General features: G+C 41.9%; 1 protein-coding gene across 2 annotated transcripts in view; it reads left to right on the top strand.

Moving 5' to 3' along the window:
• nr4a3 (nuclear receptor subfamily 4, group A, member 3) overlaps positions 1 to 21936 on the top strand; it is a 48504-nt gene extending 26568 nt beyond the window's left edge. For both annotated transcript variants that reach the window (XM_061915699.1, XM_061915698.1), the window contains 4 exons: positions 566 to 729; positions 810 to 1009; positions 10434 to 10612; positions 20400 to 21936. In XM_061915699.1, the coding sequence (XP_061771683.1) occupies positions 566 to 729; positions 810 to 1009; positions 10434 to 10612; positions 20400 to 20659 (803 nt within the window). In that variant the 3' untranslated portion in view covers positions 20660 to 21936. The remainder of the gene's footprint in view (positions 1 to 565; positions 730 to 809; positions 1010 to 10433; positions 10613 to 20399) is intronic.
• The last annotated feature ends 5356 nt before the right edge of the window (positions 21937 to 27292 follow it).

Genomic DNA, 27292 nt, shown 5'->3' with positions numbered 1-27292 from the left:
TTTAATCCATCGAACCGTTTTCTACCATACCTGTTCATGAAGTCGCATTAATGGTAAGAAGTGTTTTATTTATTATTGGTTAGCTTCAGAATAAAAATCTTATTAAAAAGAATAAGACACTTATTTTACTTTAAAAATGTTGGTCTGAAAAATATTATATGGCTCTCAAGGAAATACATTTTAAAATATTTGGCTTTCATGGCTCTCTAAGCCAAAAAGGTTCCCGACCCCTGCTTTAAGGCAACCTCGGTGAGGAAAAAACACAGACTTAAAAAGACAATGTAGACTAGAAGCCCACAAGGGAGTTAACACCGGAAGAAACCAAGATGGAGTCTTATGTTTCTGCCTCATTTGACAGCATGCATTACTCCCACAGGACAAGGTGCAAACACCCACACCTGTCTTTCACAACTCCAGTGCCACCTGCTGGCTGATCACCTCTGGTGTGGGAATGTTGTGCAGCATGCTTCCACTCACTGCTGGGAGATACTGACAACACCTCTGGTCTTTTAGGGCACAGCTTCATTTGTGCTATTATTCACGCGTGCATGTTGTGTTTCCACAGTGGTGCGCACCGATAGCTTGAAGGGGCGTCGTGGTCGTTTGCCCTCCAAACCAAAAAGCCCCCTGCAGACAGAGGTGGCCCCTCCGTCCCCGCCCCTCAGCCTGGTCTCCGCTCTGCTACGGGCTTATTCCCACTGCACCCCCCATGACCTTGACTACAGCCAGGTAGCTTTCCTGGGACGGAAAAATGTATTCGGTCAGAAGATCCTTATCTGTCCTTATTTCTTCTTCTCTGCGTCCGCCAGTTCAGTGCTGCCGACCCCCCGTCCTCTTCCTCGGACGCCGAGCAGATCCACCTTTTCTACCGGCTCCTCACCATTTCGATGGAGTCCACGCGGTGCTGGGCCGACCGACTGCCGGGGTTCTCCGAGCTCCTGCGGGACGATCAGAACCTGCTAATAGATTCCGCCTTCTTGGAGCTGTTTGTATTGCGATTGGCTCATAGGTGAGGAAGATGCACACATCGTCATATTTATTTACTTGAATTACTGGCAAGCATCCATCCGTTCCTGCTGGCTAGAGCCCATCCCAGCAGACTATGCCCGAAAGTGAAAATCAAACGCATGAAATCCAGCTATGTGAACCACTACACTCACAATGATGTTCAAAACACCCCTACTAGGCAGTAGGGGTGTTTTGAAAAAGTTTCATCATAATTATTATACCAAATAATTAGGGAGGTCCGATAATGGCTTTTTTTCAGATATCGGATATTCCGATCATTACTCTTAATTACCGATTCCGATATCAACCGATACCGATATATACAGTCGTGGAATTAACACATTATCATGTCTAATTTCGCTGTGATGCCCCGCTGGATGCATTAAACAATGTAACAATGTTTTCAAAAATAAATCAACTCAAGTTATGGAAATAAAATGCCAACATGGAACTGCCATATTTACAATTGAAGTCACAAAGTGCATTGATTGGCAACACTAAATTGGCCCTAGTGTGTGAATGTGAGTGTGAATGTTGTCTGTCTATCTGTGTTGGCTCTGTGATGAGGTGGCGACTTGTCCAGGGTGCACCCCGCCTTTCGCCTGAATGCAGCTGAGATAGGCTCCAGCACCCCCCGCGACCCCAAAAGGTAGTTAAGGGATGGATGGGTGGATGCCTCTAAACAGCAGCTTGGAATTTGGGACACGCTCTCCCTGTTGAGGTGGGCGGTGTAGGGGGGGACAGGGTACGGGGTAGCGAGAGGTGTATATTGTAGCATCCTGGAAGAGTTAGTGCTGCAAGGGAAACTGGGTATTTGTTCTGTTGTATTTATGTTGTGTTACGGTGCGGATGTTCTCCCGAAATGTGTTTGTCATTCTTGTTTGTTGTGGTTTCACATTGTGCGGCATATATGTAACAGTGTTAAAGTTGTTTATAATTCCACCCTCAGTGTGACCTGTATGGCTGTTGACAAAGTATGCCTTGAATTCACTAAATTGGCCCTAGTGTGTGAATGTGAGTGTGAATGTTGTCTGTCTATCTGTGTTGGCCTTGCGATGAGGTGGTGACTTGTCCAGGGTGTATGCCGCCTTCCGCCCGATTGTAGCTGAGATAGGCACCAGCGCCCCCCGCAACCCCAAAGGTAATAAGCGGTAGAAAATGGATGGATGTTGTCAATATTCAGTGTTTTATCATACAGAGTTAATATTGTAAATCCCACATTCGTTATTCACATGTACATTCTGGGTGTCTCATCCAGTAAAAAAATGTTTTTTTTCCATTCCGTTTTTTAAGGCGGTCTTTAGCATTCAATCAGACAATATTGTGAGGTTTTGTATTAGTGTTCCTAAAACCGGCCCCCAGACACATTTTTCCTTTAAATTTGGCCCCCGAGTCTAAATAATTGCCCAGGCCCACACTAGTGTTGCCAATCAGCCTACCCCCAGGTGCATGTCTTTGGAGGAGGGAGGAAACCGGAGTACCCGGAGGGCACCCACGCAGTCACGGGGAGAACATGCAAACTCCACACCGCCTACTCAGTGGCTTAGTGGTTAGAGTGTCCGCCCTGAGATCAGTGGGTCGTGAGTTCAAACTTTGGCCGAGTCATACCAAAGACTATAAAAAATGGGACCCATTACCTTCCTGCTCGGCACTCCGCATCAACGGTTGGAATTGGGGGTTAAATCACCAAAAATGATTCCCGGGCTCGGCACAGCTGCTGCCCACTGCTCCCCTTACCTCCCAGGGGGTGGACAAGGGGAAGGGTCAAATGCAGAGGATACATTTCACCACACCTAGTGTGTGTGTGTGACAATCATTGGTGAAAAAAAAATTAAAAAAAAGATCCTGAGCCCGGGATTGAACTCAGGACTACTCAGGACCTTTGTATTTATCCGGCTTAATGTAGACAGGGCCTTATGTCGCATAGCTTATTCGGCTGCTTGTTGCCACAGAGTGAAATTTTATGAACAGGAATGCATTTATAGCAATTATCCATCCATCCATTTTCTACCGCTTATTCCCTTTTGGGGTCGCGGGGGGCGCTGGCACCTATCTCAGCTACAATCGGGCGGAAGGCGGGGTACACCATTAATTACAAAAAAATAAAAAGGATCAAGTCAACAGATTTACTGATTAACACCACTCACACACATACTGTGTTGTCCTTTCATTAGTTTACCGGTAATATACACCAGGGAGTATTCTGTTCTCCAACAGTTTGAAAACCCCTGACACAAAACATGAAGCCGAGTTTGTTTTCGTTTGTTACATTTCCTTTTTTTATTTTTTTTTATTGACATCCAGCATCAGACATTTCCATCCATTAAATCATATTCACATACATCATATAGCTGTATTTTTTGTTTATATACCCATCATACCACACCCCCCACCCAAAACAAAGAAAAAGAAACAAACAGAGAAAAACAAAAACAAAATAGTATCTACAATTACATCAATTAAATAAGCAAAAAATAAATAATTTATTGATAATAATAATAAACAGAAATAAAATAAAATTAATATAAATATATACTGTAAGGACTGGTGGGCATTGTGGTGCCAGGTTCGATTCCCTCGAGGTTGCGTTGACGTGAACACAACAAAGGTAGGATCTTAAAATATTTATTTAACAAAAAGGGAGCTCTGAACAGAAATACTGGAGCTAATAAAAGGCAAACCAAAAACGCTAGTATGAAAACTAGGAAGTGAAAATAGAAAAACATTGGCACATTGGCACAAAAGAGAAAACAAATCATCAGTATGTAAACTGGAAAAAACAAGTAACTTAGCGTGAGAAGCTAGCGAGAATAGAAATACTTGCGTGAAAGCAAATGATCAAAATCCAGACGTACAGTGGCGTGAGAGCAAACTATGAACCCAGACCGAATGAACAGAAAAGGCTGGCTTAAATAGGAGGGTAATAATTAGTAGCAGGTGTGCGGGGCGAGACTAGCAGGTGGACTGATGAGTGACCATGGTGACAAAGCAAACAGGAAATAAGGAATCGGAGAAATATACAAAATGGAAAAATAAATAGTGTAGATCTGAGCAGCAGATCGCAATAGATACAAGAAAAAAAAAAGATTACCGTATTTTTCGGCGTATAAGTCGCTCCGGAGTATAAATCGGACCTGCCGAAAATGCATAATAAAGAAGGAAAAAAACATATATAAGTCGCATTTTGGGGGGAAATGTATTTGATAAAACCCAACACCAATAATAGACATTTGAAAGGCAATTTAAAATAAATAAAGAATAGTGAATAACAGGCTGAATAAGTTTACGTTATATGACGCATAAATAACCAACTGAGAAGGTGCCCGGTATGTTAACGTAACATATTATGGTAAGAGTCATTCAAATAACTAGAACATATAGAACATGCTATACATTTACCAAACAATCTGTCACTCCTAATCGCTAAATCCCATGAAATCTTATACGTATAGTCTCTTACGTGAATGAGCTAAATAATATTATTTGATATTTTACAGTATGTGTTAATAATTTCACACATAAGTCGCTCCTGAGTATAAGTCGCACCCCTGGCCAAACTGTGAAAAAAACTGTGACTTACAGTCCGAAAAATAGGGTACTCCGTATATGTGTATATGTGTGTATGTGTATATATACATATATGTTACATTTTTCTCTGTAATAGGCAGAAACAAGTCTGCTGCAGTTACCAATATGGTTCCTTTGCCCCCCCGATCAATGAGTTAACATATGTTCCAAGTGTAAGAGGAAAGCAGGCTTTTTGAAAGGCTGGCCTGTAATGTACAGTACAGCATGTACTCCAAGTGTGTTGCTGTATCTCCTCTGTAGGAGGAGCGCAGCTGAGTAACTGGCTATATGAAGAGAATTATGAATGGAGTCGCTGGCTATGACAGCAGCTACACCCACGGAGTTCCACTTTTCTGGATGTGTGACGCACAAGCGGGCTGTGTGTGTGTGTGCGTGTGTGTGTGTGCTGTGAATTGACAAGATCAATTCCCTCTAAAACAGACAAGTCAGCTGAGATGTATGTTAGCAGGACATTCATGCTCAATCCGAGATAAAGTCACCATGCAGCGTCCAGCGCAGGGAGTATGTGTGTCTCGCGGTGCCATTACGACTCCCCCAGGGCCGTCTGCGCCTCAGCATCGCCCCGGGTTACCGCTCGGCTCCAGCAAGGCATGCGGCCGCTTCAATTTATGGAGAGAAGCGGGGCTCGGGCCGACAAGCTCGTCCTTTTGTCCCGGCTGTCGTCTTTAGGGCCAAAAAAACAACACAGTCAGACACACTTACTCACCCCAGCATGGTGGTGATGTACAACTTTGCTCTCCTAGACGGTCCAGGTGCAGGGTGGGTAGGCGATGGGCGCTGGCGTCACAGCTCCAGCAGGGAAGGAAAGCTCAGGCTGGGACTGTGAGTCACCCCCCCAAACACCGGACTCATGCACACACCACGCAGCCCCGTTTCATACTCGGTGCGACCCTGCTCGCGTTGACCCCGTGTTGAACTCAATGCCTCCCAGACCACCCCCCCACCCCATTCCCACCTTATGTGTGTATGTTCGTCAGAGTGTGTGTGTAAGAGTAAATTTACTCCATTTTCCTGGGCCCGCCGTTGCTGTAAGCACCCCTGTCACCAAACACTTTCAGTAGTTAAGGGTGGGTTGCCGTGGCGATCCCATCGTCAGGGGGAAGTGGAATGCATGGCAGAAATCCAGCTGTTTATATAACGTGATTGTAGACGGCTGCTTGGGTACCAGCACGTCACATCTGCGCATTGTTTGGCGTCTGCTTTGAAATGCGACACACTGCGGGGTTATTTTTCCATTTCTTTACGTGAATGCGCTGAATTTAAAGGGCCCATGTCTTATTATTCCGCCACAAGTCTATGTTAGAAGTGTGTTCAAGTATTAGACAGTTTAAAAAGTGTTTTTGTTAAGGTCGATTGGGAACAGGCCGCTTTGTGTGTCTGTAGCCTTTAATGCTAATGTTTGTCCACTTCTGTGTCCACTTTCTGCATTTACACTGTAACTCTGCTGATTCAACGTAAAACAGTAGTACCTCAACTTAACTTCATTATTTCTGTGGTACTTGCGTCTCAAATCAACCTCGCCCTACTGAGATGAATCAAAATCAATTAATTGGTGCAAATCCGCAATTTCCACATGAGAAACAAACTTGTAAATACATATGTGATGTGAAAAATCAAACAACAGAAAACACTCCAAACAACCGCAGTAGTTTTACAAAGTTATATAATATTGATTTGCAGAATTGGCCTCTGCGGTATCTCCTTCCAGCTGCTCCTCGGTCAATCACACCATCAGGAGCTTTTACATATTTGCATCGATAAATACCCACTGCTATATAGCATTCTTGACTGGCATTAAAGTATGGTGCAGACTAGCAGGGCTACGCTCCAACTACCTTTCCAAGTTAGCTAGCTATACGCTCAATAATGTTTTTTTTTATGATTTCTTTCTTTAATTCAATGAATATCATCCACTTCTTATTCTCAGCACTGTCCTTACTCTTACTTTCAACCTTCCTATCGTTGGAAAATTTAAGTCATCGATCCATCCATCCATCTTCTTCCGCTTATCAGAGGTCGGGTCACGGTGGCAGCAGCCTAAGCAGGGAAGCCCAGACTTCCCTCTCTTCCCCCAGCCACTTCGTCTAGCTCTTCCCGGGGTATCCAGAGGCGTTCCCAGGCCAGCCGGGAGACATAGTCTTCCCATCGTGTCCTGGGTCTTCCGCGTGGCCTCCTACCAATTGGACGTGCCCTAAACACCTCCCTAAACACCTGACCAGATGCCCGAGCCACCTCATCTGGCTCCTCTCGATGTGGAGGAGCAGCGGCTTTTTATATATATATATATATATATATATATATATATATATATATATATATATATATATATATATATATATACACAGCCCGGCCCCCGGCCAAATTATTTTATCCCAATGCGGCCCCCGGGTCAAAAAGTTTGGGGACCCCTGACATAAAACAACATAACATTAAGCATTTCTACATTAGCTACAGTGCTAACATTACATTCACATTTGAACAGCAACAACATGCTAGGTTAGCCTACTTGCTGACCTAAAACAGAATGATCAAACTTGCGGTTTCCATGTTTGTAATTGACTGGCAAACAGTTGCAGGTATTTTTTTTTAAAGACGTTTAGCAAAAACTTACATTTAATTTCAAGCTGTCCTGTAGGAAATGATGGTCGTCATCCAGCCAGGTAGTGTTATGTCCATGAGTAAGGAGGTGCTAGTAAAGGGATCAGGCTTCCTAAGCCATAGCTATAAATTAAATCACAAAGTAAAATGTAGAAAAGAAATGTCTTATTTAGACTACAGCATGTTGAAAAAAATATTATGAGATCTCAACTAAGCACTTTTTTTTTAACCCGGCTCTTCCATCTGTCTTCCCTTTATTTCAGCGTCTAGTTATTTCAGGCTGTTAATAGGAAGGGAGCATGCTGTTTAGTCAGGCACTCATAAAGGCCATTTTATGATGCTCGGTGTCTCCATCTCTGCTGCTTGCTTCTCAGTTGTTAGAGGAAGCCTTTTCATTTTTTCATTTCCTCATTAAGACATATTTCCATGGCACGCAGCAGCCCAAGCCAAGGTACTTTAAAGCAAGCCCGTTTAGGCGATATGCCTCTTGATCACTTCCATTTGCCAGAAGAAGATGTTTGAAAAGACATTGACTTGGTGTTTGATGTGTGTCCAAACTGTATGTGCTGGCTCCTCACTTTTCAGGAGTAATCTGTTCCAAAAGGTTTGGACCCGACCTGGGCAATTTAAAGCCCGGGGGCCACATGCGGCCCGTTGAGCTTTTCAATCTGGCCCGCCGGACATTCCCAAATAATTTTTTTAGATGTTTAAGATGTAAACTGTAGCTTCCATTATTGTGCAGTGATAATTCTACAAACCCCGTTTCCATATGAGATGGTAAATTGTGTCAGATGTAAATATAAACAGAATACAATGATTTGCAAATCATTTTCAACCCATATTCAGTTGAATATGCTACAAAGACAACATATTTGATGTTCAAACTGATAAACTTTTTTTTTTTTTTGCAAATAATCATTAACTTTGGAATTTGATGCCAGCAACACATGACAAAAAAGTTGGGAAAGGTGGCAATAAATACTGATAAAGTTGAGGAATGCTCATCAAACACTTATATGGAACATCCCACAGGTGTGCAGGCTAATTGGGAAGAGTTGGGTGCCATGATTGGGTATAAAAGCTGCTTCCATGAAATGCTAAGTAATTCACAAACAAGGATGGGGTGAGGGTCACCACTTTGTAAGCAAATTGTCAAACAGTTTTAAAATAACATTTCTCAATGAGCTATTGCAAGGAATTTAGGGATTTTACCATCTACGGTCAGTAAAATCATCAAAAAATTCAGAGAATCTGGAGAAATCACTGCACGTAAGCGATGATATTACAGAATTTTGATCCCTCAGGCGGTACTGCATCAAAAACCGACATCAGTGTGTAAAGGATATCACCACATGGGCTCAGAAACACTCCATAAAACCACTGTCAGTAACTACAGTTGGTCACTACATCTGTAAGTGCAAGTTAAAACTCTACTATGCAAAGCCAAACACATTTTTCAACAATATCCTGAAACGCCGCCGGCTTGCCTGGGCCTGAGCTCACCTAAGATGGACTGATGCAAAGTGGAAAGGTGTTCTGTGGTCTGACGAGTCCACATTTCAAATTATATTTGGAAACAGAGGACGTAGTGTCCTCCTGAACAAAGAGGAAAATAACCATTCGGATTGTTATCCGGGATGGTATGGGGGTGTATTAGTGCCCAAAGCATGGGCACTAATACACATCTGTGAAGGCACCATTAATGCTGAAAGGTCCATACAGGTTTTGGAGCAACATATGTTGTCATCCAAGCAACGTTATCATGGACGCCCCTGCTTATTTCAGCAAGACAAGTGTTACGTAAAAAAAGAGTTTCCTGGTCCGCCTGCAATCCAGATCTGTCTCCCATCAAAAATGTGTGGCGCATTATGAAGCGTAAAATACGACAGCGGAGACCCCGGACTGTTGAACGACTGAAGCTCTAGATGAAACAAGAATGGGAAAGAATTCCACTTTCAAAGCTTCAACAATTAGTTTCCTCAGTTCCCAAACGTTTATATACTCATTCAGCATCGCATATTCTCCTCTGGCACCTCACGTTCTCATTTAGCATTGCACTTTCTCATCAAACATATCTTATTCTCATCTCACAATTCGCCTTCTCATCTTGCAATTTATACTCTCAATTAGCATTTAATTTTGTCAACGAGCATCTCTCATCTCATCTGGCATTTTATTTTCTAATAAAGTATCGCATTTTTACATCTAGCATTGCATTATCTCATCTGGCATCTCATTTAGCCATGAATATTCTCATCAAACATCTCATATTCTCATCTCGCAATTCACCTTCTCATCTTGCAATTTATACTCTCATTTAGCATTTAATTTTGTCAACGAGCATCTCATCTGGCATTTTATTTTCTAATAAAGTATCGCATTTTTACATCTAGCATTGCATTATCTTATCTGGCATCTCATTAGCCATGAATATTCTCATCAAACATCTCACATTCTAATCTCGCAATTCACCTTCTCATCTTGCAATTTATACTCTCATTTAGCATTTAATTTTGTCAACGAGAATCTCATCAACTCATCTGGCATTTTATTTTCTAATAAAGTATCGCATTTTTACATCTAGCATTGCATTATCTCATCTGGCATCTCCTTTAGCATTGTATATTCTCATCAAACATCTCATATCGTCATCTCGCAATTCACCTTCTCATGTTGCAATTTATACTCTCATTTAGCATTTAATTTTGTCAACGAGCATCTCATCATCTCATCTGGCATTTTATTTTCTAATAAAGTATCGCATTTTTACATTTAGCATTGCATTATCTCATCTGGCATCTTATTTAGCCATGAATATTCTCATCAAACATCTCATATTCTCATCTCGCAATTCACCTTCTCATCTTGCAATTTATACTCTCATTTAGCATTTAATTTTGTCAACGAGCTTCTCATCAACTCATCTGGCATTTTCTTTTCTAATAAAGTATCCCATTTTTGCATGTAGCATTGCATTATCTCACCTGGCATCTCATTTTCTCATCTAGCATGTGGTGTATTGAATTCTGGCAACTGCACCATGATGTCTTATTTTGCAGTGGTACTCCTCGAACAGAAGTACACATTATTTATGCAGGCACTAGTTTGTTAGGCGTAATGTTTGGCCCTATAACAACGGAACATTTTTGTCAAAAACCGAATGATAAAAAAAAGTGAGCCATACAAAAATGAATAAAAGAGAGAGCCCTGAACTAAGCATTTCTTCTCTTGTTTGCCAGGTCGACGCTGTCTGAGGAAAAACTGGTGTTCTGTAACGGTTTGGTGCTGCACAGGTTCCAGTGCCTTCGTGGGTTTGGAGAGTGGCTCGACTCCATTCGGGACTTTTCCAACCATCTCCAGAGCCTCAACCTGGATGCCTCTGCCTTCGCCTGCCTGGCCGCGCTCGTTCTGCTCACAGGTAAACAAAGATTATCTGGACTATCGAGGTGTGTGTGGCTGATTGAATGTGACGGTGATCAGGTGCATGCATGCACTCACAGACATACATTCAGGGTATATACACGTGTTCTAGCAGCACATCTCTGCTGCTGCTAACAAGAACCCGATACCCACCAGCACCTGGTGCACCTGCTTCACACCTGCCCCTTTAATCAATGTGGACATGTGAAACAGGCAGCAGAAAAGGCATGACCGAGATAGAAGAACAGGAAGTGTGCCGTCTATCAGAGAGTGAATGGCCAAAATAATAAACAATAAAATGGGGTTAAGTGTAACACGTTACAAAGGAATCGGATGGGATTTCACACAGTCATGGTCCGTGTTAAATTTGCTGTGCAAGCAAAATGTGCACAGCAGTCGTGTTGACAGTAACAGTAAAAAAAACATAGGGCATATATTCAGTTGGTACAAAAACTACAGAGACCAAGAAAAGAAAGCCTTAATTTTTTTGGTGAGGATCTGGATAAGGGTGAGTTTTAGTCCCATCCAAAGATAGAGATGAACACAAACTATTTGCACAGTACTTATGCCACATTTGTTTGGATAGTTTTGCCTATTGTAAACATAATATTATTTGAAAGCTCATCATAAAAGTCATAATCAAATCCCAAAATGCATAAGTGTGGACAAAAAGTATAGCACACAAATAAAATCACTGTTCCCAACAGCTTTATATTTGTCTTCATATCACGCTAAAATCAATAAGTCACAATGAAAAAGGGGGGGAAAAAAAACAGACATTAACAAGTTTGTAAATAAGCATTAAGATTTTTAAGATTTTTTTTTTTACTTTTTCAAGAAAAAAAATGCATCAAGTCACATTTTTTTTTAGAATATCGTTTTTTTAGTTCAAGAATTCAAACAAAAACAAATCTTAAATTTTTCAGAATTGTTTTTTTTTTCTTTTATTTCAGAATTTTTTTTATTTAAATAATTTTAAAAAATTTAAAAAATGTTTTAAGTTTTGAAAGTTTGTTTCTTTTGTACTAAAATGTTATTTATTTTTGAGGGAAAACCTATTCCAGGCAAGAAAAACATTTTTCCATCAGGAAATATATATGTATTAAGAGATATAAAGTCAGATTTTTTACCCCAAAAATGTTGAACATACCTTTTTCGGTAGAAAATAAATATTTTTTAAGAGCAGTCCTACAATCTCTGAAATTTGAGATTGCAACTTTTTAATGATCTTCTGTTGCTGGACAAATCAATGCTTAGTTTAGGTCATTTTGTCCTTTATTGGACAAAGAACCATATTTGGTCATTTGAGTTAAAATGGAGCCCACATTTATAATTTTAATAGACGACAGTCTTGCATATTCTCTAAGCCAGTGATGCTCAAACTGTGGTACACATATCAAACGCCAAATAATCACTTGCTAAAATATTCAAACACAGTTTTACTGTTCAAAGAGTGTGTAACAATACAGTGGCCAAAAATAAAGATATCTTTTTTTGGAAGAAAAACAATATTTTTTATGAGCAACCCTTTTTATGATCTTCTGTTGCTGGACAAATAAATGCTTAGTTTAGGTAATTTTGTCCTTTATTGGACAAAGGACCATATTTGGTCATTTGAATACAAATGGAGCCCACACTTATAATTATAATAGAGGACAGTCTTGCATATTGTCTAAGCCAATGATTCTCAAACTGTGGTACACATACCAAGCGCCAAGTAATCACTTGTTAAAATATTCAAACACAGTGTTACTGTTCAAACAGTGTGTAACATTACAGTTGCCAAAAATATTCTTGTTGAATAAAAACTCTGCCTCATTTTAATGGATATTTAGGCCTACTGGGCTTTAAATTTGTCCTCATATCACGCTAAAATCTATAAGTCGCATTGGAAAAGGGGAAAAAAAACATTTTACCACATTATCAATTTATTTGTGTAAAAGCATTAAAGGCCTACTGAAACCCACTACTACCCACCACGCAGTCTGGTAGTTTATATATCAATGATGAAATATTAACATTGCAACACATGCCAATACGGCCTTTTTAGTTTACTAAATTGCAATTTTAAATTTCCCGGGAGTTTTTTCTTGAAAACGTCGCGTAATAATGACGTGTACGCTTGACGTCACGGGCTGTTAGGAAATATGAGCACACGCACAGCTAAAAGTCGTCTGCTTTAACGGCATAATTACACAGTATTTTGAAGATCTGTGTTGCTGAATCCTTTGCAATTTGTTCAATTAATATTGGAGAAGTCAAAGTAGAAAGATGGAGTTGGGAAGCTTTAGCCTTTAGCCACACAAACACACGGTGATTCCTTGTTTAAAATTCACGGAGGTGAAACTTTACTATGGATCAGAGCGAACATGGATCCCGGCTACATGTCAACCAGCAGGTTTCGGTGAGAAAATTGTGGTAAAAAGTCGCTTCTTACCGGAGATCAGCTGAGCTTGTGCCGGCCATAAATCTGCCGTCGACTTCCCTGAGACATTGCAGGTCAACACACCCGTGGACACACACCTACGACTATCAGGTACTGTTAAACTCACTAAAACACTAGCAACACAATAGAAAGATAAGGGATTTCCCAGAATTGTCCTAGTAAATGTCTCTAAAAACATCTGAATCCGTCCCAATGCAATCGCGTTTTTTTTTGTTTTGTTTTTTCTAGTCCGTTGCTATCAATGTCCTCAAACACGAATCTTTCATCCTCGCTCAAATTAATGGGGAAATTGACGTTTTCTCGGTCCGAATAGCTGTTTTTGTTGGAGGCTCCCATTAAAAACAATGTGAAGATGTGAGGAGCCCTCAACATGTGACGTCATCGACTGCGACTTCCAGTAGAGGCAGGGCTTTTCTCTTAGCACCGAAAGTTGTGAACTTTATCGTGGATGTTCTCTACTAAATCCTTTCAGCAAAAATATGGCAATATCGCGAAATGATCAAGTATGACACATAGAATGGACCTGCTATCCCCGTTTGAATAAGAACATCTAATTTCAGTAGGCCTTTAAGAAATAAGTCATATATTTTGTAGGAAAAAAAATTATCTGAGTTTTTAAAAAAAAAATTCAAAGTCAAACTTTAAAAAAAAAATCTAATTTTTATAGATGTTCTTTTTTTTTCAAGAAAAAATGAAGTCTGCCTTGTTTAATGAATACTTAGGCCTACTATGCTTCTGTATTTTAATGGTGGTCATTATGGTGGCAATTGCAGAGCCAAGTGTTTTCTGAGGTGGTGGTACTGCTCTAATTGACTACTTTATGGATTATAATGATGGTCGTTAGTAGAAATGCAGTGAATAGGAAAATGTCCTTAAATGCCCCAAATTTCAGTGTAAAAGGTGACATCCACGGAAATATCCTAAGCCAGTCTGAACATAAATGTGTGACGCGTGAAATCCTCCCCTCGTCGTTGCTGAATTTCTTTACCTCCACCGGCGCCTTGGTTTCCTCTCTCTAAAGCCCCCCAACACAAGCTCATCTCTCTGGGGGAGCACTTAACTCTGCGCCTCATCGACCAGCCCACCACGGCGCTGCGCTCTGCGCTGGTGTCTCAGTGCCACCTCGCTAGCGCACACAAGCGCACCGCCAGAGCAACCAGGCCATCGACCACTGCAGAGTGGCCCTCGTAGAAAGGCGGCCATCGATTCCTCCCCTCACTACCGGGGCGGGTTAGTAAGTAAGAGGTCTGAAAGGCACGTTGAAAGGAAGGCTGGAGTGAGCGACAAACAAAAGAGCCACATAAACAAACAATAAATAGGCTTCACATAATGGATATCTCAAAGTGGTCCCGGCCGCGGCCTCCCTGCAGGGCCCGGGTGTGTGTATGTCAGTGTGTGTGTGTTGTGGGTGTACACCCTGTGCTCAGCAGAATGACTTAGTGTCACATTAAGCCCCGTTCGGGTGCCGCTGGAGTTGCTATGGGCAGCAGTGTGTTTGTGTGCATGCGCGCGTGTGCCTCTAATCTCATTTGGCGGCTCACAGGGCCGAATAATCAGCTAATTGTCGAGCACTTTTGTCTTTGCCCGTGTCTTCAATTGTAGCGAGCAAGTGTGTGTGTGTGTGTGTGTGTGTGTGTGTGTGTGTGTGTGTGTGTGTGTGTGTGTGTGTGTGTGTGTGTGTGTGTGTGTGTGTGTGTGTGTGTGTGTGTGTGTGTGTGTGTGTGTGTGTGTGTGTGTGTGTGCAAGTGAACGTCTCTATGTATCCATTGTGTGCAGTGGGCTTATTAGGTTAGGCTGTGTATTGATCTGTAGTGAGTGAGACAACTTAAAGCCTGTTAAGAACTTAAGCCATACAGGCTAATGAGGTGCAATTCAATGGAAGAAGACGTTGCAATTGCTCTTTCTGCTCAACAAGCCAATGGTGGCTGCAGAAGCAACGGAATATTCGCTGGAAATTTGCAAAAACTTTTCATGCCGATTTGTCGACTGGAAATGTACTGGAAAGTTGGGGTCGTTCACACAGGCTCTACATCAGGGCTGTCGAATACATTTTAGATCGGGGGCCACATGGAGAAAAATGTACCCCCAAGTGGGCTGGACTGGTAAAATCACGGCACGATAACATCAAAATAAAGACAACTTCCGATTGTTTTCTTTGTTTCAAAATGGTACAAGCCCAAATGTACAAATCATAATATTGTTGTTGTTGTTGTTTTTTTTACACTTACATCTTGCGGTTAATAATTTATTTGTTGTTATTTATATTTTCCGAATTAAATTGTATGATAATGTTTATCAGTCAACTCATTGTTTTGTCAATTTTCAATCTATCAAGATATTTTTTTTTTATCCAAATCAAATAACAGGATGTTATTTATGTAGTTTGATCATTTTCCTCGACGGATGTGCTAACATCAGAATCAGAAACATCCATTCATCCATCTATCCATTTTCTACCACAATCAGAATCAAAAATACCATGTTTTTTGGAGTATAAATCGCTCCGGAGTATAAGTCGCACCTGCCGAAAATGCATAATAAAGAAGGAAAAAAATGTATATAAGTCGCATTTTTTGGGGACATTTATTTAATAAAACCCAACACCAAGAATAGACATTTGGAAGGCAATTTAAAATAAATAAAGAATAGTGAACAACAGGCTGAATCAGTCTACGTTATATGACGCATAAATAACCAACTGAGAAGGTGCCTGGTATGTTAACGTAATATATTATGGTAAGAGTCATTCAAATAACTAGAACATATAGAACATGCTATACGTTTACCAAACAATCCGTCACTCCTAATTTCTAAATCCGATGAAATCTTATACGTCTAGTCTCTTACGTGAATGAGCTAAATAATACTATTTGATATTCTACGGTAATATGTTAATAATTTCATGCATAAGTTGCTTCTGAGTATAAGTCGCACCCCCGGCCAAACTATGAAAAAAACTGCGATGTATAATCCGAAAAATACGCTACTTTATTAATCATTGAGGGGAAATAAACATTTTCAGCACAATTCCATTCAAGATCAGACAAACATTACAGGGAGACGGAATAGGATCCAACATTACAGGGAAACAGAACAGGATCGCTGACGGGTCTGCCAACTTTCGGCACCCCTTAATGAAAAGTGAGATACAGGTAAACAGGAGGGTGTGGGGGGGTGGGTGATCGGTGTAAGCCTGGGCCCCTGGAGAGGGTGTCCAGACTGAGGCCAAGGGAAAAAACAACTCGTACCCACAGCACACATTCCCTCTTACACACATGTAAGAGGGAATCATGTGGTTTATTTTGTACATATGTAGCATCATCTTCAAAGATACAAATAATTGCTATTGGCAGATCCAGTGGACACATTTACAACAGCTGTTTATTCATTCAAAAATTTCATGTACATTTTTATACTTAGCAAACTCATCCCCCGGGCCGAATAAATCCTGTTTGCGGGCCTGATCCGGCCCTCGGGCTGTACGTGGATTTGGATCAATTGGGCAGTTACAATTGGAAGTAGCCGTTTTTGGTCATTTTTTATACAAACTCTATAATGTTAATTCTTTATTTTCTTGAAGGAACTCTCCTTAAAGAATCAATAAAGTACTATCTATCTCTCTATCTATCTATCTTAAGATCAGGGGTCGGCAAGCCAAATTGTTGAAAGAGCCATATTGCCCCCAAAAAATACAAAATAAAATATGCCTGGAGCTGCAAAAAATTAAAAGTCTTTAGGTGTCTATTAGTCAACTATCAAAATGACAAAGTGTCGCAGGCTGACGCAAATTTTTGCTCACAGAAATGTTGACATTTTAATATTTATTCTACACATTTTTACAACATTGGAAAACATTAGTAAATCTTATCAGAGGGTGAAATAACTCCTGGAAATTATTGTCTTAGAATGGGCAAAGGTATAGATGTGTGTGTCCAAGTTAAAGGAAATGGCAGGCTGTCTTCTTCTAATGGATTTATGACAATCTTTGCAAGTTGGGTAATGTTTGCTGTGGTCTAGAACAACATGGCGCACAAACAACTATCAGAAATGCAGCCAATAGTACAAGCAGATAATTTGTCATGAGACATACAAACAAGGCATAATGATGCAATATGTATGTACAGCTAGTCTAAATAGCTTGTTAGCATCGATTAGCTTGCATTCATGCAGTGACCAAATATGCCTGATAAGCACTCCACACAAGTCAATAACACCAACAAAGCTCACCTTTGTGCATTCCTACACAGTATAAAATGTCCATCCATCCATTTTCTACCGTGTATTCACTTTGGGGTTTCGGGGGGGCGCTGGCGCCTATCTCAGCTACAATCGGGCGGAAGTCGGTGTACACCCTGGACAAGTCGCCACCTCATCGCAGCGCCAACACAGATAGACAGACAACATTCACACTCACATTCACACACTAGGGCCAATTTAGTGTTGCCAATCAACCTATCCCCAGGTGCATGTCTTTGAGGTGGGAGGAAGCCGGAGTACCCGTAGGGAACCCACGCAGTCACGGGGAGGACATGCAAACTCCACACAGAAAGATACCGAGCCCGGGATTGAACCCAAGACTACTCAGGACCTTCGTATTCTGAGGCAGACCCACTAACCCCTCTGCCAACGTGAAGCCCAGTATAAAATGTTTGGTGGACAAAATGAGACGAAAAAGCAGTGGCATAAAACACGTCTTTCTGTGGCAGCATTGGAGAAAGTTGTGTGTGTGTGAACAAACCACGTTGAGTTCAAGGACCGCCAAAATTAGTACGACAAAACGGTGCTTGCCATATACTCTCATCAGTGAAGCGAATAAAGAGTGGGATTTCTAACAATTAGGAATGTTTGTGTTATGATTGTCCTCTTACAGAAACTATATTAAAACAAAATGTATTTATTTTTCCTCATCTTTTTCCATTTTCACACATTTTTGAAACAGTCCCCAGGGAGCCACTAGGACAGCGCTAAAGAGCCACGTGCTGCTGTAAAGCCGCAAGTTGCTGACCCCCGAGTTAAATAAATAAACATTATGTTTTATCATAAGAAGATCTCATTCTATGGGCTGTTTAGTTGAGGAATCGCGGAACTATTCAGTTGGACATGTTCGACATTATTGTGACTGTTTGCAAACTTTACGTGGCTGCTAGGGGACGCTAACTTTCCAAAGTTTTGTAAGTATTTTATCCCGCCCTCATGCTCTGAGCATGCATGCACACCCCACATAACGCTAAGGATAGGTACAGAAGTCGGTGTTTTCATAGGTACCGACTGAGGTCCGGCGGTAGTAGTGCGTATCGATTCACGTTAAATCAAACAGTGCCATATTCCGATACTTTTCTTGCACTTGACGTCACGTCCGGTGGCAGACTCAGCACCGGCTCAACATTGAAACAAGCAGTAAAACACTCAGAGCAGACTCAGCCGGCGTGCCCCCAGGTAATGTTGCAGTTTTCCCATACCAAAACAGCAAAAACAAGGCGCTAAAAAGTGCAAGGAGAATCTGCTTTTCAAAATGCGTTAGCTCGATGCTAGTTTGCTTTGGATTTGCCATAGACATGCTACCGATTAGCATTAGCAATTTTACATGGTGACTTTGCAAGCAAGCAGCGTCTAACAATGCAAGTAATTGGGATTCACCTATTTCACCTGTGAAGTCCTCGAAAAAAATCCAACAACGTGTACAGAATTTTGGTCATTTTAAGCATGACCCTAACTTCTTTCCTCAGTGCACAGATTTCATAGAGCGCACAGCAACTAACGCTACTTCTGTCAAAATGAATAACATGGAGATCATGTTCTGTGTTTGCTACCAGTAGTTGTGCAGACTTCGCAAGAGCCAACAACAACTACTTTCAGACATATGATCATCCAGAACTAGAGATGTCTGATAATGCTTTAAAAGGTAATAACAGAAATGATCGATATCGGTATTAAAACAAATATATATATTTTTATATATATATATATATATATATATATATATGTTTTTTTAGAAATTTGTTTTGGTAGAGTAAAAATATTTGTTAAATTAGTTATTAGCAAATAAAGACATAGTTTTAGAGCAAAAAGTCCTCCACCCCCTGAAATTGGTGATTGGAACCCTGTTCATGATATCCAGAAAAGTAGTTCCTCTGAGTTAGCTCTTGCATAAACAATGTTGATGTTGGTTAATGTGCAAGTCACGGAATGATCACCGTGCTAACCGTGCTATTGGTGGCGTTTTTTGGGATGTTTTAGATGGCTTTTTAGGAAAAAAAAGTATAACTTCCCTTTAACTGCCTTGTTAGCCGCCTCGTGCAAGCAGTTTTTTTTTACTATATATTTTATTTCAAGCATTTTTTTTAGAATTCTGAGACTTTTAAAAAAATAATAATAATAATTGTGTTTATTTTATTTTAGATCCTTTTAAGTCCATACTTTTTCAAGAAAAAAAAGTTATTCTTTGAAGAAGTCTTGTTTTTTTTTAAGATAATTTTAATGAATTATAAAGTCATATTGTTGACATTTATATATATATATAATTATATATATATGTTTTTTTAGAAATTAGTTTTGATAGACTGAAAATATCTATTAAACTAGCAAATAAAGACATAGTTTTAGAGCAAAAAGTCCTCCATCCCCTGAAATTGGTGATTGGGACCCTGTTTATAATATCCAGAAAAGTATTTCCTCTGTGTTGTTTTCTACAATAACAATGTCGCTATAACTGACTTTGTTGATATGCAGGTCACAGCATGTAAATAAAGCATTGTTGGTGGTTTCTGAGGGTTTTATTAGTGAAATAAGTGAATCCCCATTAACTGCATTGTTAGCTGCCTCTTGCTGGCAGTTCCTTCTTACAATTCAGAATTCACAGAAAAAAGAAAGACATCTGTGCTCTTGTCCCACATAAGGATTGTTGAAATTCCAGAACAAAAATGCAGTTTTTATTTTAAGTGGTTGTTTTTTTATTTATTTAATGCAAAAACAGTGGGGTAATTTAAACAGACTATAATACAATAAATATATATTTTGAGTAGTGATGAAGAAATACAATACAAATAGGATAATAGGAGAAAAAAAAAAGCAAAAAAAAAAACCTTCTATTGAAAGCTTAGCTCGTTTTAATGTGGATTAATGGGAGTTAAGAAGAAGTTGGAAAATTACAGCCTTGTCATTATTGCCATTTTTGTAATGGTATGTGACCTGCTTGAAATCTTGTTTTAGCTGTAGGATGTTCTTTTTTTACAACCAAAATATCATGTGCATTCCCTCACATTTGTTGTTTATTCTAATGAATGCGTGTTTTTCTTATCAAGTGTTTGCTATCGGCTGAATAATTTCCTGTCCTCCACAGAGCAAGTCCCTGGCCTGAAAGATTCCAAGCGTGTGGAGGAGCTTCAGAACAAAGTGAGCTGCTGTCTCAGAGACCACCTGGGCTGCGGACCCTCGTCGTCGTCAAAGGCGGCCCCCGGCCTGAGTCGTATTCTGGGTTTAAGGGCGGAGCTGCGCTCCCAGAGGACTCAGGGTCTTCAGAGGATCTTCTACCTGAAGCTGGAGGACCTGGTGCCACCTCCGCCTTTGATTGACAGGTTTCTGGACACTGTGCCTTACTAATGGCAGACGGGTGGCGAGGACAGACTCAGTTTGCTATGAGATGCCAACAGGACGAGCATGTAAAGAGACACAGAAAAAAATGCTCTGCCACGTCTGACTTTTTGCTGTGTGGCAGTCCTGTTTAGATGTACACTGGCCTGCTTCGCTGGCGGGCGGACATTTTTTAGAGTCATGACAGGAGCATTGCAGACACATGTCAGCGTCGACGCATTTCAATAACGCAGGAAGCGAGTTGTTTGATTCCAAGTGCAATTTTTGACTGCTTTCTTATCCTAGGAAGCTTAAGGAGTGGTTTCATTTCAAACTCTAAATGATTTGTCTGACATTGTCAGTCTAGCTGTGGAAGAGAGAAGAAAGAATGCTTTAGAAGAGAAAACTGGTGCACTAACGATTGATGACTGCTCACTCAGACTTGAACGGCTTTTTTTTAAATGTTGCTCAATTTTATGGCGCCTCGTCTATGCTCCTGAGAACCAGTGTCGACTGCAGTGGACATTTGTTTATATTTTTTTGCATAACAGATTTTTCATTGTAAGTTTGACTAAAGAAATAGAGCAAAAGGAAATGTCCTCTGCAGAGGACGCTGGTTCTCAGGAGGATATTGAGATCATAGGAGACAGAAAGAGGCTTGTGAAGCACTTACACCCTCCAAAAGACGAGAAGCACCGACACACACCCACAGGGCAGGGTGCTCGACAACATAGATACACGGGCCAAACATTCCGCAGTCTTTTTCTAGTTCTGTTGTGTGTGTGTGTGTGTGTGTGTGTGTGTGTGTGTGTGTGTGTGTGTGTGTGTGTGTGTGTGTGTGTGTGTGTGCGTGCGTGCGTGCGTACGTGTGTGTGCGTGTGTGTGTGTGTGAACGCTTAGAGAAGCCAGCATCTTCTGCATGGTGTGTTTTAAAGCGGTCAAAGACCAGCTCGCCTCATGTGTCTCAAACCCCCTACAAAAAAAAACCCTCACACACTCACGGCAGCAGTGATATTAAAAAAATAAAAAAAAACAGAAAAAAAGCAAATTCTATAGATATATAAATATATAAATATATAAAAACTAATATTTTGAAGTGTTTTTAGCTTTTTTTAAATATGGTGGTACGACTTGTGCATTGTTTTCAAAAAGAAGAGAAACAAACAAAAAACAAAGAAAAAGTTGCAGTTTTTTTCTTTTTTTTAATGTCCTTTTTTGGTTTGAGTTTCCTGTTTGACTTTTTCATTCTCTTTTGGTTCACTGGATTTTCTGTTCAGCACTTTGAAATCATAAACTAGTTCTGATTATTCTGACTCCTGTCTTGTTTTTATGATCTGATTTGACCTCAACGCAATTCATTAAAGGTGTTTCATGACACCCTTTTCTTTTTTAAAATCACATTGGAGAAATAAAATACTCCATAAAAGATTCAACATTTAGCAGCCTTCTCCCTGACCACGCCTTCTCTGTTTTGATTGGTCAATTGGTCAAACCTCAGAGCAGCTTAAAGACACGCCCTCTTGAAGCGTCTACATGCCTGTAATTGTCAGCTGACAGTTCAGAAGTATTGGATATATGGATGTATGGCTTTGGTTATGATTTATTTGTTTCAGACATGTCGACAAATTCCAAAACCCAAAACCAGTGAAGTTTGCACTGTGTGTAAATCGTAAATAAAAACAGAATACAATGATTTGAAAATCCTTTTCAATTTATATTCAATTGAATAGACTGCAAAGACAAGATGCTAAACGTTCGAAAAGGAAAACGTTGGTATTTTTTGCAAATATTCGCTCATTTGGAATTTGATAAATGCAACATGTTTCAAAAAAGCTGACACAAGTGGCAAACGAGACTAAGAAAGTTGAGGAATGCTCATCAAACACTTATTTGGAACATCCCAAAGGTGTGCAGGCTAATTGGGAACAAATGTGGGTGCCATGATTGGGTATAAAAAGCATCTTCCATGAAATGCTCAGTCATTCACAAACAAGGATGGGGCGAGGGCCACCACTTCGTGATCAAATGCGTGAGCAAATTGGTTAAGAACATTTCTCAACGAGCTATTGCAAGGAATTTAGGGATTTTACCATCCACTGTCCGTAATATCATCAAAGAGTTCAGAAAATCTGGAGAAATCACTGCACTTAAGCAATGATATTACGGACCTTCGATCCTTCAGGCGGTACTGCATCAAAAAGCGACATCAGTGTGTAAAGGACATCACCACATGGGCTCAAGAACACTTCAGAGAACCACTGTCAGTAACTACAGTTTGTCGCTACCTCTGTAAATGCAGGTTAAAACTCTATTATGCAAAGCGAAAGCCATTTATAAACCACAACCAGAAACTGGGCTCAAGCTCTCTTCTAAGATGGAATGATACAAAGTGGAAAAGTGTTCTGTGTTCTGACGAGTCCACATTTCAAATTGTTTTTGGAAACACTGGACGTCGTGTCCTCCGGAACAAAGAGGAAAAGAACCATTGTTATCGCCGCAAAGTTCAAAAGCCAGCGTCTTTGTTGGTATGGGGGTGTATTAGTGCCCAAGGCATGGGTAACTTACACATCTGTGAAGGCACCATTAATGCTGAAAGGTACATACAGGTTTTGGAGCAACATATGTTGTCATCCAAGCAACGTTATCATGGACGCCCCTGCTTATTTTAACAAGACAATGCCAAGTCACATGTTACAACAGTGTGGTTTCATAGTAAAAGTGTGCGGGTATTAGACTGGCCTGCCTGTAGTCCAAACCTGTCTCCCATTGAAAATGTGTGGTGCATTATGAAGCCTAAAATATCACAACGGAGACCTCGGACTGTTGAACAACTTAAGCTGTACATCAAGCAACAATGGGAAAGAATTCCACCTGAAAAGTTTCAAAGATTGGTGTCCTCAGTTCCCAAACGTTTATTGAGTGTTGTTAAAAGGAAAGACCATGTAACACAGTGGTAAAAATGTCCCTGTGACAACTTTGTTGCAATCTGTTGCTGCCATTAAATTCTAAGTGCGAAGTGTGTGCGCCATAGCGATGCCGGATGTGTTCCTCCAGGGATGCGCCAGGCAAGAACACAGCTGGAGGTAAGAAATAAAGATTTATTAAACTCAAAACAGGCTAGAACAAAAACACTGGTGCTAATAGAAAGGCAAAACAATGGAGCGAGCATGGAAGCTAGGAATATGAATAGAAAAACTCAACTTGGCACAAAGGCACAAAAAGGGAAAACAAAATGACTAGCATGAAAGTTAGGAATGAAATAAACTGCCGTGGAAGCAGTTAAGGGTGCTGCAGCCGAAGAAGGCGTCGTCGTCGTGGAGACAGGCGTAGCAGTAGTAGTCAACGTGTAGGCAGGTGTAGTCGTCGTCGTCGTGGAGACAGGCGTAGTAGTCATCGTTGTTGACGTGGAGACCGGCGTAGTCGTCGTTGACGTGGAGACAGGCGTAGTCGATGTAACAGGAGCTGGTGTAGGCTCCAGCCCCAGAGCAGGTGCTGGAGTGAGAACCAGGTAAGGGTCAAGTGCTGGTGTGAGAACCAGGCGAGGGTCAAGTGCTGGTGTGAGAACCAGGCGAAGGTCAAGTGCTGGTGTGAGAACCAGGCGAGGGTCAAGTGCTGGTGGGAGAACCAGGCGAGGGTCAAGTGCTGGTGTGAGAACCAGGCGAGGGTCAAGTGCTGGTGTGAGAACCAGGCGAGGGTCAAGTGCTGGTGGGAGAACCAGGCGAGGGTCAAGTGCTGGTGTGAGAACCAGGCGAGGGTCAAGTGCTGGTGTGAGAACCAGGCGAGGGTCAAGTGCTGGTGTGAGAACCAGACGAGGATCAAGTGCTGGTATGAGAACCAGGCGAGGGTCAGGAGCCGGTGTGAGAACCAGGCGAGGGTCAGGTGCTGGTGTGAGAACCAGGCGAGGGCCAGGTGCTGGTGTGAGAACCAGGCGAGGGCCAGGTGCTGGTGTGAGAACCAGGCGAGGGTCAGATGCTGGTGCGAGAACCAGGCTTGAGTCAGGTGCTGGTGCAAGAACCAGGCTTGAGTCAAATGCTGGTATGAGAATCAGGCTTGAGTCAAATGCTGGTGTGAGAATCAGGCTTGAGTCAGGTGCTGGTGTGAAAACCAGGCTTGAGTTCAATTGCTGGTGTGAGAATAAGGCTTGAGTCGGATGCTGGTGTGAGAACCAGGCTAGGGCTAGGACTAGCTACAGGTGCTAGCCGTGGTGCAGGTGGAGGCGGCCTAGCGGGCCGCTATTTGACAGGCCGGAACACCGGTGGAGGTGGACGCGCTGGAGGTTGTGGCTTAGCGGGTCGAAAAACCGGTGGAGGAGGTCTAGGAAGAGGTTGTGGTTTGACAGGCCGAAAAACGGGTAAAGGGGGCCGCATCAGAGGTTGCGGCTTGATGGGCCGAAAAACAGGTAGAGGTGGCTCATAGGAGGTTGCGGTTTGACAGGTTGAAAAACCGGTAATGGTGGCCTACATGGAGGTTGCGGCTTGGTAGGTCGAAAAGCCGGTAAAGGAGGCCTACTTGGAGGTTGCGGCTTGGCTGAGCGCAGCTGTGCTACCTCCATAGCACAGTTACCAGCACAAGCCCCTTCCTCAAGACACGGATCCTAGACGCGCTCCCTGTGGTGTGAGATTGTCTCTGAGGGTGGGCGGAGGGAGGTCAGGAGGTGAGTAGACTCCGTCCCTCTAGATTGTCCAAAATGTCCTTTAGAAAAAGGAGAAAAAAACATAGACTTGGGCGGGGCTTGAGACCTTAGGGGCGGAATCAAAAGTGTAGGAGAATGTGGTTGACCAGACCTACACTTAGAAAAAATGTCCTGATAATATTTTATTTTATTATTAACGTTAAAGTCATTAGAAAGTTGCTGAGAGAGAGGGTCTTCAAAAAAAAAACTAATCGTTGATGATGTCATCAACGGTGGGCGGAATTACGTCACGGGGGGGCGTCGACGAAATGACATCATCCGCCGGTTCTCTAGCTGAGAGTTAGCCCAGTCCATGAAACACTTAGCAAAGTGTGCAATGGGATCACCAAACAACTGAGAAGGGGAATATTGTGCTGCCTGTGTTTAGGAGGTTGAAGTCGTGGAGTGGGTGAGTCACTGTCGCAAGACGAAGCCTTTCTCAGCGGCTTCCACCTACACTGACCAGTTCGAGCGTTTCGGGAAGGGAACTCACTGGACCAAGTGGATTTGATTGGGGCCAGGTAACCATTCGGGCCCCACATCATATCCTCACCTGGCTCGCAGCGGAGAGTCTCTGCTTCCAACGCTCGCAGCACCATCCACGTGCCTTCGTCGAAGACGTCCTCCTTTAAGCTCGACGCAAAGGAACCATTCTTTGGTCGGACTCTACTGTGAAGTGTGTGTTTCTCCAGGTTTGCGTCGGGGAAGAACACAGCTTGAGGTAAGAAATAAAGCTTTATTAAACTCAAAAAAGGCTAGAACAAAAACACTGGCGCTAATAGAAAGGCAAAAAAATGGCGCTAGCATGGAAGCTAGGAATATGAATACAAAAACTAAACTGGGCACGAAAGCACAAAAAGGGAAAACAAAATGACTAGAATGAAAGCTAGGAATGAAATAAACTGCAGCGCGAGAGCTAGCAAGTAATAGAATGAAACACAAGACATCAACTGTTGTATGAGAGCAAATTAGAGTCCGACAATGACTGAACAGAAAGGGCTGGCTCATATAAGGATGGTGATTAGTAAAACAGGTGTGCCGGAACCGAGAGTAGCAGGTGGAAATAATATGTAACCATGGTGACAGACTAAACAGGAAATAAGGAGGTCAAACTATCGAAATGTGATATGAAAAATGGAACAAAACAACAATCTCGAACGATCCGAGCAGCGTATCGCAACACTAGGTTAATGATTATTTGCAAATATCAGTTCGTACGTTGAGTATCTTGTCTTTGCAGTCTATTCAATTGAATATGAGTTGAAAAGGATTTGCAAATCATTGGATCACACTCCTCAGCCTTCCCGGTAAGGTTTATTCAGGTGTACTGGAGAGGAGGCTACGCCGGATAGTCGAACCTCGGATTCAGGAGGAACAGTGTGGTTTTCGTCCTGGTCGTGGAACTGTGGACCAGCTCTATACTCTCGGCAGGGTTCTTGAGGGTGCATGGGAGTTTGCCCAACCAGTCTACATGTGCTTTGTGGACTTGGAGAAGGCATTCGACCGTGTCCCTCGGGAAGTCCTGTGGGGAGTGCTCAGAGTATGGGGTATCGGACTGTCTTATTATAGCAGTCCGATCCCTGTACGATCAGTGTCAGAGCTTGGTCCGCATTACTGGCAGTAAGTCGGACACGTTTCCAGTGAGGGTTGGACTCCGCCAAGGTTGCCCTTTGTCACCGATTCTGTTCATAACTTTTATGGACAGAATTTCTAGGCGCAGTCAAGGCATTGAGGGGTTCCGGTTTGGTGGCCGCGGGATTAGGTCTCTGCTTTTTGCAGACGATGTGGTCCTGTTGGCTTCATCTGGCCTGGATCTTCAGCTCTCACTGGATCGATTCGCAGCCGAGTGTGAAGCGGCCGGAATGAGAATCAGCACCTCCAAATCCGAGTCCATGGTTCTCTCCCGGAGAAGGGTGGAGTGCCTTCTCCGGGTTGGGAAGGAGACCCTGCTCCAAGTGGAGGAGTTCAAGTACCTAGGAGTCTTGTTCACG

The sequence above is a fragment of the Nerophis ophidion genome, linkage group LG11 (genome assembly GCF_033978795.1).
Source record: "Nerophis ophidion isolate RoL-2023_Sa linkage group LG11, RoL_Noph_v1.0, whole genome shotgun sequence".
Taxonomy (NCBI): domain Eukaryota; kingdom Metazoa; phylum Chordata; class Actinopteri; order Syngnathiformes; family Syngnathidae; genus Nerophis; species Nerophis ophidion.
Note: the sequence above shows the minus strand (reverse complement) of the source record. Positions and strands in the feature narration are given on the sequence as shown.